Below are 11,886 nucleotides of genomic sequence, written 5' to 3' on the forward strand. Positions count from 1 at the left end.
TTGCTTATTGCCTCATTTAAAATGGGACAAGGGAGAGAGGAAATTCTTTGTTTCTAATCAACCTTAATTCCTTCTTACCACTTCTACTATTGAAATGATCCCTATTCTTGATTTTCTCTTCTGTAAGACTAAATTTTGCTATGAGATTTGCCACACACCTCTCTCGTTGGACTTCTTATTAATGTTTCCTCTGTAAGAAGTTCTTAATTCACTAGATTTTAACATGGCATGTGATCTGCCTACTAACTCACACAATTATGTGGCTGCCTTTTATTTTAGCCTCTTGATGTGGCCCTTGTTTTGAATGGTGGATGTCATGGATTATCCAAAAAGTACATGCATTGGCAGGAGGAATTGATTGTGGGTGGTACAGTCAAGAACAGCACTGGAAAACTTGTCAGGTAATGTATCACAAAAAGTAAAATCCAAATCTTTCCTTTGTTCCTCTAACTTGGGAGCCCTTTGATCCTGGCATTGACAAGTGGATGCTTTTTTTTTAAACCTTTATCTTTCATCTAGGAATCGACATTAGGTGTTGGTTCTAAGGCAGAAGAGTGGTTAAGGGCTAGGCAATGGGGGTTAAGTGACTTGCCCAGAGTCACACAGCTAGGAAGTGTCTGAGGCCAGATTTGAACCCAGGACATATCCCCTGATCCAGCGAGCTGTCTTAAGTGTATGTTTATCAAATTTATAACTGTTGTGCTAACTAGCAGTCTGTAGTAATAGAATAATAGGAAATAATATATAAAATAAATAAACTAGACCAGTCTGAATGTACCTTACATGGACTTTTGAAAGGACAAAATTGCCATCAAGATCCAGCGTTCTAGATACTCAAGGTTGTGGAATATTGAAATCAGGTGGGGCGTGTTGGTTCTCTTCTGCTGGAAAGGCCAAGACTGGTAGATCAATTGAATTTTGGAGTTCTATAGGTACAGTAGCACTATAGGCAGCTAGGTGGCTCCATAGATAAAGTACTGAGCCTGGAGTCAGGAAGACCTGAGTTAAAACCCTGCCTCGGACACTTAGTCGCTATAGACCCGTAGGCAAATTATTTAACCTCTGTTTGCTTTAATGGCTGGAGAAGGAAATGGCAAACTGCTCCAGTATCTTTGCTAAGAAAACTCCACGGAAGCATGTTCCATGGGGTCCCTTAGAATCAGACACAACTCCACCACCACAGAGCTATAATGCTATAGGATGCCCTACCAAGTCTGGTACCCACACGCTGCCCCACAAAGAAGGATGGAGGCCACAGGCTACCTAAGGAGAGGCAAAGGGACCTAGATCAGAAATGGAGCCAGGTCAGAATTTCTGTGCCCATCAGCAATGGGGCCAGGTAGGTGAATGGCCGCTCTACTTCCAGCCTGGTTGGGAAAGGGAGATCCAAAAAGAAAAGAATCACCGTAATCTTTTTGTGACAGATTTGCTTTACAAAACAATCAGAAAGAAAGGCCTAAGAACACAATGAGAAGAAATGAAGGACATTGTTGGTGTCATAGTTTATATTTTAAAAAACAAAAACTTTGTTCAAGCTAATTCAGATACCCTAAAATACAGCCTTATGATGTTAGCAAACCTTTGTGCCCAAAGAGATCCTTGTCAAGCGTCTGGCATTTCTCCCCTGAGGAAAGCCAAAGTCTGGGGCCCCTAGATGAGCAACTAGACATTATTACTGAATGCCATACTATCCTTCCTGTTTTATAGAACAGAAACCAAGAAAAGGAAATCAACTATTAATTTAATATTTACGCTTATCTCTTTAAAATGTGTGTAAAGCTACACCTTTTATATGGCACATAAATCTGCATCCTAAGTGACTAAATAGGATAATTACTCAGGTTCACTTGTAATGGGAACATGTGTTATAGAAAAGAAAAGAATTCCTGTAAGCTAGTCGGAGGCCCTCATTCGGGATTTGATGCCATGAAAATCGCTTCCTGGAACTGTTTATTTTATGCTTCTTCCTCCCTCCCCCACCTTCTGTTACAGTGCTCAGGCTTTACAGACTATGTTTCAACTAATGACTCCCAAGCAAATGTATGAACACTTCAAGGGCTATGAATATGTTTCACATATCAATTGGAATGAAGACAAGGCAGCAGCAATTCTGGAGGCCTGGCAGAGAATGTATGTTGAGGTAAATTACAAAGACATCCAGAAGCCATAACCAAGTCCCTCAGAAGCCATGCCTTTAAACTAGGTTTGGTATTAAAAATCTCTTCCAGTTCAACATTTCCACAAAAGATGTTATAATTTGTCATGATCAAACTTGACCCCAAAGAAGCAGCAGAAAATGTACCTCCCTCCCTGTCTTCTTTGCAGAGGTGGGAGCCTTCGGGTATGCAGCATTGCTTATTACTGCCACTCTCAGTTGATGGATTGTTTAATTTTACTAAAATGCTTCCTTCCTGCTTCTTTTTTCTCCTTTCTTTCTTCTTTCTTTTCTCTCTTCTTTCCTTCTTCCTTCCTTCCTTTATTTTTCATTTCTTTCTTCCTTTCTTTTTCTTCCTTCCTTCCTTTTTTATTTCTTTCTTCATTTCTTTCTTTCTCCCTTTCTTGTCTTGCTTTCCTTCCCTCCTTTTTCTTCCTTCTTGTCTGCCTGCCTTTTTTTTAAAACCCTTGCTTCTTGTCTTAGAATCAATCCTAAGTATTGGTTCCAAGGCAGAAGAGCAGTAAGGACTAGGAAATTGGGGCAATGTGACTTGCTCATTGTTGCACAGCTAGGAAGTCGCTGAGATCATATTTGAACCCAGGACCTCCAATTTCTAGGCTTGACTCTGTATCTACTGAACCACATAGTTGCCCCTTGCCTTCTTTTTGAAAAGGGAGAGCCCTAAGAGAAGCTGAAGGATACACTAAAAATATAGGTGATGTAAAAACAAAAAGGTAACAATAAGCTTCATTTTAAAAAATTAAAGCATTTTTGGGTGCAATTTGGTAAAATTCATTGGTGGATGCAGTTAATATTTTACTGTAATATTACTGAGAATTTGATGACTTTATTAAATACTCCTAGTCTTTCCAATGAAGAGACTGAATTCTTATATCCCAAAGATTAAAATTTTTAAAAATTAAACCTCATTTCCAGTTGGCATTATCTAAAATGTTTTTTTGAGTGATCAAATGTGAACTGTAGATCCAAAACATAACACTGTATAAAGGCCTTGGTCAGTTAGAAAAGGTGTCTGGAAAACATTAGCAAGGCATCAAAATCTGCTCACAGCTGCAGTCCCATTGGTGAGGTCATGTGACATTATTTGGCCTTTGTTTCCCAAGCAGTGACCTCGACTGAGCTGCTTATGACCTTTTAAAAGTGGCTAGCCAATGAAGAGGGGGAGGAGTGCCCTTAAGAATTTGTTGTTTTGTATTAGGGGCAAAAATTGATATGGCCACAGATCAACCATAGAGTTATGATAGAAAAAGGAAGGATAATATAACTTATGAGTATCTAACAGTCTTTTTAACTTAAAAAAAATCAGTCATTTTGAATGAATGAGAGTAAAAATGACATAGTTAAAAAAAAATCTGAATTTGGAGCCAGACAGCCTCAGTTCCATTCTTAACTCTGCTATATATTCCCTGCTATATATATTCATACAAAAAGTAGCACAAGTACACAGTCACTTTTCCTACCTCTGTGCCTCATATTCCTCATCTATAAAGTGAGGGTTAGACTAGCTGGCATATAAGATCAGTTCCAGTTCTAAGCCTACGATTCTATAAACTGCAATGATCTTCTCCACCAATCACATATTTAAATTTGATCAGCAATTGTCTGCATCATTCTAGAATCAAATCATTTAATAAGTTGGACCAGATGCCTACTACAGTCACTTCCAGCTCCCAAATCCTACGATTCTATGATGCTATGATAAATTATCATATAATTTATGATACCAATGATCAGATTAAGGTCATCTGTCCCCTATTATGTACAGTTTCTTTTTATTTTAATGCTTTAGAGAAAAAAGAAAGTCTCAAGAAGGTCTGTGCTTTTGAATCTCAAACTGAATATATCATTTCATTTGATATTTCTAATTTTTTTGTGTTTTTTTTCTTTCCACAGGTGGTTCATCAGAGTGTTGCACAAAACTCTACCCAGAAGGTGCTTTCTTTTACTACAACTACTCTGGATGACATCCTGAAATCCTTCTCAGATGTCAGTGTCATCCGAGTTGCTAGTGGCTACTTACTAATGGTAAAAAGGGATTTCATTCTGTTGATCCTTCCTCCTCCCATACCAATTTGTTGTTAACACTTACTTCCCAGCTTTGTAATTATGTTTAAGTTAAGATTAAAATATGAACCCTTTTCCCCTTGCAATTTGGCCATCTTTGATTTTCAAGTATCATTAGTTTTGTGTAATCGCTATAATGCAATCTATATCTACATATATGTTTGATATGGGGTCAGAGTTGGGAAAACTTTTGAATCCTTATATATTCTAATATTTGGCTTTTGTTTTGTGTTATTTTTCTTCTTCTTTTCTTCTTTCTCCCAATTCCCCTCTGTTCCTTCCCACCCCAACCCTCATTGCTCTGCTTACAGCTCGCCTATGCCTGTTTAACTATGCTTCGGTGGGACTGTGCCAAGTCCCAGGGTGCTGTGGGACTGGCTGGCGTCCTGTTGGTTGCACTGTCAGTAGCTGCAGGATTGGGCCTGTGCTCATTGATTGGAATTTCCTTTAATGCTGCAACAACTCAGGTACTCAAGGAGCCATTCATCTGACATTCATGTGCACCAACCCCCCCTTTCCAGGGTTTGAATTAACCAACCATTTTCATTTCCTAGAGCAAAGGACTTTGGATTCTTTTCCACTAAGACATGTGCCCATTAGCTTTGTTTGTAAAGTTGTCCACTCCAAGAAGGTCTAGAACTAGTGAATAAGTGTTTTCAGTGAGTTTTAAGAGAGGGAGGAATTGTCAATATAGATATTTACTTTGGTTCTTTGGATCTCTTTCTACCCCTTCTTGCTTTATAGCTCTCAAAGCTTTTTGTAATAAGAATCTAATGCAGTTCTGTGTTCAAGGTTGAGTTATAAAAGCACTAGACTGTTGGAGACTCCTTGAAAGGGTAATTTCAAAAGAGCTTTAGAATGAAATGATAGCCTTCATCTTGGACTCCTTTTAGAGGACACTTGAAGAGTTCTTCTAAGTAGCTGAGTAGTCAGTGAAACAACCGGTCATCAGTGCAATAATACCATTGTCATTTAACTCTCTTTGCATAGGTTTTGCCTTTTCTTGCTCTTGGAGTCGGTGTGGATGATGTTTTCCTTTTGGCACATGCATTCAGCGAAACAGGGCAGAATAAAAGAATCCCTTTTGAGGTAATGGAAAAACATGGGGGAAGAATGAAAGGGAGCCAGTGGCAAACACAAACATACCTTATAGCAAGAATTATATTCCCTTTCTTCTTAGTTCATTTTTTGGAGGTGATAAATCTTATAATCAAATTCCAGGATCAGAAAAATTGGCTTGGAGAGAGATGAATGGGGTTTACCCCAATGTTGGCTAAATAGCACTTATTTTAAATGAGGTAAACTTTAAAGAGACTCACAAGATTTCCTGGAAGCCTATTAGTCTTGGGTCCAAATTACTTTTCTCTTGGTACAGTGTCTTTTTAAATATGAATATGAATTTAATTTTTGAATCAGATTATCTTTCTAAATATTATATCTTTTACAAAACAACACATAGCTGCCTTTTAAAAAATTTTTCTGAAAACTAAATTCATTGCATTTCATTTTGTTCAGCAGCTTAGTGTCTGGTCACTACAAATTCAAATTTTATGTACTTTTATATATAAAGTAAATAGAGATTTAAGTAAGAAAAAAACATTTCCCAATTTCTGAATAAATGCTAAGTCCTTGTGTGGTCTCCTGGCTTATTGCAACATGCTTTTCAAAAGTATATGCAATGCTAACACTCAAGAAGATAAATAGTTTAATGATGAAGTTAATGCATGCCAGTTTTGTTGTCTGAAAAGAATTGAAAACAGCAGTGAATTGATTCGATGCATATCCTCATTAATAAAATAAATATTTTTTCATGTCAGCATTAACTGAAACCTCAATTCTACAGCAATGCTGAGTTTTTTGCTAACCTTTAAAAATGATTATATGATGTTCATTCAATAATTTAAAATTAATTTTTAAAATGCATTTCTGATAGTTTAATAGTGATCTGCTTTCTTAAAAAACTATTTAAATATCATTAATGCTGGTAGTAGGAGATAAAACTAAACATATACTTACATGAGGTCTTTGCTTTATAATTTAATTGGGTCATGGCTTAATCCCTATTACCTCTACAGTCAAATGTTAAAACCCACTGTTTGGCTTTCAAAGCCCTTTATAATCTGACTCCTTCTTACACTTTTCCACTCTTGCACTTTTTTTTAAAATCCTTACCTTCTGTCTTAAAGTTAATATGAAGTATTAGCTCCAAGCAGAGAGGCTAGGCCATTAGGGTTAAATGACTTGCCTAGGGTCACACAGTTAGAGGTATCTGGGGCCAGATTTGAATCCAGGATTTTCTGTCTGCAGACTTGGGTCTCTATCCATTGAGCCACCTACCTACCCTTAAGTCTTCTTATACTTTACACATTTCCACTAAATTCAATGATACTAGCCTCCTTGCTAATTCTCTTTTAAGACACTCCATCTCCCAATTGCTCATTTTTCACTAGCCTCCCTCCACCTTGAATATTCTCACTTCCTCCCCACTTCCTTCAAGTCTTGGCTAAAATCCCAACTTCTCCAAGATTTTCCAGGTCCCTCTCAGTCCTAGTCCCTTCCTTTTAGGATTAACCCCATGTTTGCCTGCTCTGCTCCTCATGGGAAGAAACCAATCTAGATTTTATTTCTATCAATGCTTAGTACATGGTAATCACTTAATAAATGTTTGTGGTTTACTCATATTAGCTAGTTGTGTTATATACATTCTCTGTAGCTTTAAAAGATGCCATATGTCATTTCCAGGACAGAACAGGGGAATGTTTGAAGAGAACTGGAGCCAGTGTAGCCCTCACCTCCATCAGCAATGTCACAGCCTTCTTTATGGCAGCTTTAATTCCTATTCCTGCTCTTCGGGCATTTTCACTTCAGGTAAGTTTCTAGTAGGTTAAATATTTGGAGATTCTTAGAAATATAGAAAAAGTCTCAATAATTCATCAGAGGCATTATGTGCCTTTTAGCAAATAATTGTGTATTTGAATTCACAAATATGCTAGAAGGTAAAACATCTTTATAAAATGATTTCAATACCTACACTGCAATCATTATTTTATAAAGCTTCTTAACTTAAGCTGACAAATAAACCTGTTAACTCAACTAGAACTTATAGGATCAAAGAGGCTTTAGAAGGATTTTAAAAAACCATTTGTTCTAATCCTCAAATTTTACAGTTAAAGAAAATGAAGCCCAAGGAGGTAAAGTCATAGGAGTGACAGCAGGATTTGAACTCAGGGTCCTTTAACTTATGAATTCATGCTTTTTCCATTGTACCATGCTGCTATTTTGATGATCTGTAGTATGAGATACATGTGGCCTTTTCAAAGTTTACTGTCACCCTGTCTTTGATAGGCCAAAACAGCTGCAAGGTGGGATCATCTAATTTCTAGCATTTCTTAATATTGTGCGACCTTTTGACAAAAAGTTTTCACAAATTCTTGATTACCATTGATTTGGTATTCAGAAGAAAACTATGAAGCACTAAAATATTTTTTTGGAAAGATCATTGTTATAGATTATTGCCTAGTACCTAATAGATATTTAAATGCTCTTTGAATTTAATTGAATGGGATAGCTGAGTAGCACAGTGGATAGAATGGTCAGGCTTGGAATGGAGAGGACCTGGGTTCAAATATGTCCTCAGACACTTCCTAATTGTATGACTCTGGGCAAGTCACTAAACCCTAATTGCCTAGCCCTTGCCCCTCTTCTTTCTTAGAACTGAAACTAAGACAGAAGGTAAGGGTTTCCAAAAAAAGAACTCAATTGAATATTAAATATTTGTTGAATAAATGAATACATTTTAACCTGACCTGTAACAAATTCAGGAATAATGAAAATATTTTAAATTGTTCTTAATCATGTAATAATTAAATCAGTAATTGTTCTATAATTGTAAATTTGTCCAGATCATAGTTATTCAGCTTTTCCTCCCTTCTCTTTGACAATTTTTTAGCCATCTTTTGTTTTTGTCCCATATGCAGAAATAGTTGAATTTAATGGAAACTTGTAAATTTTGAGACTGTGAAGATTTCTCTTCTTCCCCCCCCCATTTTTCTTCTTTCTTTCTCCCCTTCCCACCTTTCCTCACTCCTATCTTGCTCCTTTTTTTCTCCCATTTATCTCTATCTCATCCATACACATCAACTCAAGATGAAACTCACTTTTTAATTGTCTCTTATTTAACAAGATCCTTTGATCATATTAAAGATTACCCATGGTGGTCTTTTTAAAAAATACACCTATAATCTTTTCTTTTACATAGTATTATATATAGACAAAATATTGTTTTAAGTATATAATGAACTAAAGTCCCTACTATTTAAAAAAATTTTTTCCCAGAGAAAAATAGTTTTTAGGGAACTGTATTTCTGATTTAAGCCACTAGAACACTATTTGGTAACTGTATTTTTATATTATTTTATAAAAGGGCCTCCTTTATACTCCAGGAATTGTTTATATATTGGGAAGCTCTGGCTTATTCAGTATCCCCAAAAAAGTTATAATTACTTCAATACTCTAAAAGAGCTGCTACTTAAAAAATATTTTGGTCACTTTTAAAGCAAGTAGGCTTCATAAATTCTCTTTTTCTAAAATGTACCCAGTTGTGATGATTTGTAACCAGTTATATTCATTGTGTTTACATTGGAGAGACTCCCACAGGTTAAGTAAGGATCTGGAGTGATCCAAAATTGTTCAGTCCTATAAAGAAACAGATGTTAACATCCATTTTATTCCTCCAACTCCCCCCCTCCTCCAGCACCCCAGTAGAATTTTTTCCAGCCTTATTAAAAGAAGTGGGTGAATTTTTCTGGCGATATTGAAATGTCTGATCTCTTCATGCATCTGTCCAAATCCCACCTCTATACAAATAAGCAGTGACACCATCTCCATTCCTTTGGGGCAAAATAATGTGTCAAGTATGCACCCAGTGACCTGCACTGGGGCTCTGCTGGTAACTGAATGGCATTTGCTCTTCAATGAAAAAAATCCCAGAACAGAACTCCTTATTGTTCCAAATGGGAAGAGTGTTTAGACTGAGACCCCATTAGGCAGGGTCCATGCCTTCTCTGTGCTCTCTAAATACATTGTCAGGGCTTGAGATGTCTTTGTTTTGCATGTCATAAGGTGTGACCAATATGAATGAGATGATTTTTCAATAGCTGATGTTTCTTTTAATCACAATACCATCATCAGAATGCAAAATTGTCCCCAGTGAACCATATTGCTTTGTGGATTTCCTAACTTACACCTAAAATTTATCATTTAATCATTTAACTATGGCCATTTTCCTTTATTTTTCTACTTTATTTAGTGTTGATTTAAGCAAGAAAACTCTCCTTTTTTTCTGATGCACCTAAAGAAGCACTAAAATAGTTTCCTTCTTTTCTCTTTTTCTTCCCTGCCCCCATTAGAAAACCGCCAAGTAATAAAAGCAACTTACATGTATCTAGTGCAATAAGTTTAGGAATAGAGGTACCTTTGCCTTCTTCACACTTCTTTTTATTAACACAATCACATAGTTCAAGATAATTCTTTAGGAACTTAGGAAAGCTAGGAGAAAAAGGGACATATCAAAGGGGCATTCAGCTAAGGTGTTTCAGGAAGAGAACAGGTGATTACCATTGTCAATACCTCTTGACTGGGTATTGATTTCCTTCAGAATTCCCTGGATAGATTGTGAGCTCCCCAACAACAGAACCTGCTTCATTTTTATCTTTTTTAATCCACAGTATTTAGTATTGTGCCTAGTTTGATTATTGATTGACAGACAGTTTTGAATTAGCAGGAAAGGAAGAAATGAACTAGCTAAGTCTTCAGTAATAAAAGGAAGGAAGGGCATAGTTCTGTTGCTTCCTTCTTTTGGGTGTTTTTTTTTTTTGTTTTTTTTTGTTTTTTTTTGTTTTTAGTAAAGATACTGAAGTGATTTGCCATTTCCTTATCCAAGTCATTTTATAGATTTTAAAGTGGCTTCCCCAGGGTCACACAGCTATTAGTGTCTGAGGCCAGATTTGAAATCAGGGAAATGAGTCCTTTTGACTCCAGGCCCACCACCTAGCTGCTGCTCCATCAGTATATTTTGGCAGAGAACAGGATTATAGATCAAGATCTTAGGCCAGTCTCCTCATTTTGTAGATGAGTAAAATTGAGTCCCAAAGGGTTAAATGACTTATACAAAGTAGAACAATTAGTAAGGTCAGGATTTTAATCCCTCTAACCATAAATCTGATGTTCTTTTGAATATATCATGCCACCAATTTTATTGCATTTTTGTATGCCTCTATCTACCTTCTACAAAGCATCTGGTATATGGAAGCTGCACATGATATTGTCATAAAGTTGAGAATTCGATTCATGGAAAGGGCTGCCCTGTGATGATGCTGTGGTTAAGATCCTGCCACAGGCTGCATTTTTGTGAGAGTTTCCTGAGATTCTTTCCACCTTCTTCTCTTCTATCTCAATGGGCATATTTGAGTGAATGTGATAAAAGAACAAGTGAAGTTCTAACAAAGAGGGAGAGGTCACTTCTGGTTGTGGGATGGAGAGGAACAGCATTCAAGCAGGTCTTTCAATGGTGGATAGGATTTCAGCAGGTATCCATTGGTGATTGGAAAAGGTATTCTATAATTAATATTAGGAAAGAATATTAGTAAAGATAGTAGAAGGACTAGAGATTTTGTAATTGAAATCCTACTGTTCTTAGAAATTGTCATTAGAACCCAAACGTTAGTTTAATATTTTTATTATAGTGGTTGAATTATATTGATTTTTTAAATATTTAACTCACTTCCTCGGTAGAAGTTTGGCCTTTGGAGAGGTTCGCTAACTCTTTCAAATCATTGGGGTGAACCATGATGTAATGGCCTGAAAATTTTAATGCGCCTCTTCCCCACAGTGTGATTTGCTACATATGTTAGGTATAGTAAGAATCGGGTTCATTGGAGATACTTGGATGGATACTCTAACTATATTTGTAACTTGTGTGGTAAAATAAAGGACTCAGTTAAGAGAAGGCTCATTGCTACATGCATTTAAATACATCATAGGTCAAATTATATCCCTTTATAGATAATCATAATATCAAATATTACTCATTCCACATTGTCAGGGGAAAAATATGTACAATTTTTCCAAATCAACATTAATATTGTATTAGGGGAGCATTTTCATTTAATATAAGTTAAAAGTAGAAATGGAGAAGGGATTTTTTTTCTATCAGCATATAAAAGGCATGAGCTCAAAATAAGTAGACTTTTTATCTTTACAACTAATATGACAAATGTGTTTGTGAAAATATTGTTTACACATTTATATGTATATATGTGTGCATATATATACATATACATATATATATTCCCACATGGGTTAGTTGTCCTTTTTATTATATCCTGTGATTTTATCAGTGTTGGGAGGTCCCTGTGTAGGGAGCTTTATTGGCCAATGCAGTTCAATTGCTTCTCCACAACTTACTGTTTTATAGAATTGTTTGAAGGCACTGAGAGAAAGAATAAGTGATCTGCCTGTGATTACAGAGCTGATACTATATCAAAAGTGGGACTTGAACCCATGACTTCCTGTCTCAGAGGCCAGCTTACTATCCACCATGCTAAGCTGCCTTTCTTTCTTTCTCTTTCTTTCTTTCTTTCTTTCTT

The 11,886-nt window shown here is 36.3% G+C and overlaps 1 protein-coding gene across 1 annotated transcript in view; it reads left to right on the top strand.

Moving 5' to 3' along the window:
* The window catches only part of PTCH1 (patched 1), a 76,656-nt gene that overhangs the window by 33,867 nt on the left and 30,903 nt on the right, over positions 1-11,886 (top strand). The window contains exons 7-12 of the mRNA XM_044657558.1: positions 280-401; positions 1,993-2,140; positions 4,070-4,201; positions 4,552-4,707; positions 5,231-5,329; positions 6,983-7,108. Of these exons, the coding sequence (XP_044513493.1) occupies positions 280-401; positions 1,993-2,140; positions 4,070-4,201; positions 4,552-4,707; positions 5,231-5,329; positions 6,983-7,108 (783 nt within the window). The remainder of the gene's footprint in view (positions 1-279; positions 402-1,992; positions 2,141-4,069; positions 4,202-4,551; positions 4,708-5,230; positions 5,330-6,982; positions 7,109-11,886) is intronic.

This window comes from Gracilinanus agilis, chromosome 1 (genome assembly GCF_016433145.1).
Source record: "Gracilinanus agilis isolate LMUSP501 chromosome 1, AgileGrace, whole genome shotgun sequence".
Classification (NCBI taxonomy): domain Eukaryota; kingdom Metazoa; phylum Chordata; class Mammalia; order Didelphimorphia; family Didelphidae; genus Gracilinanus; species Gracilinanus agilis.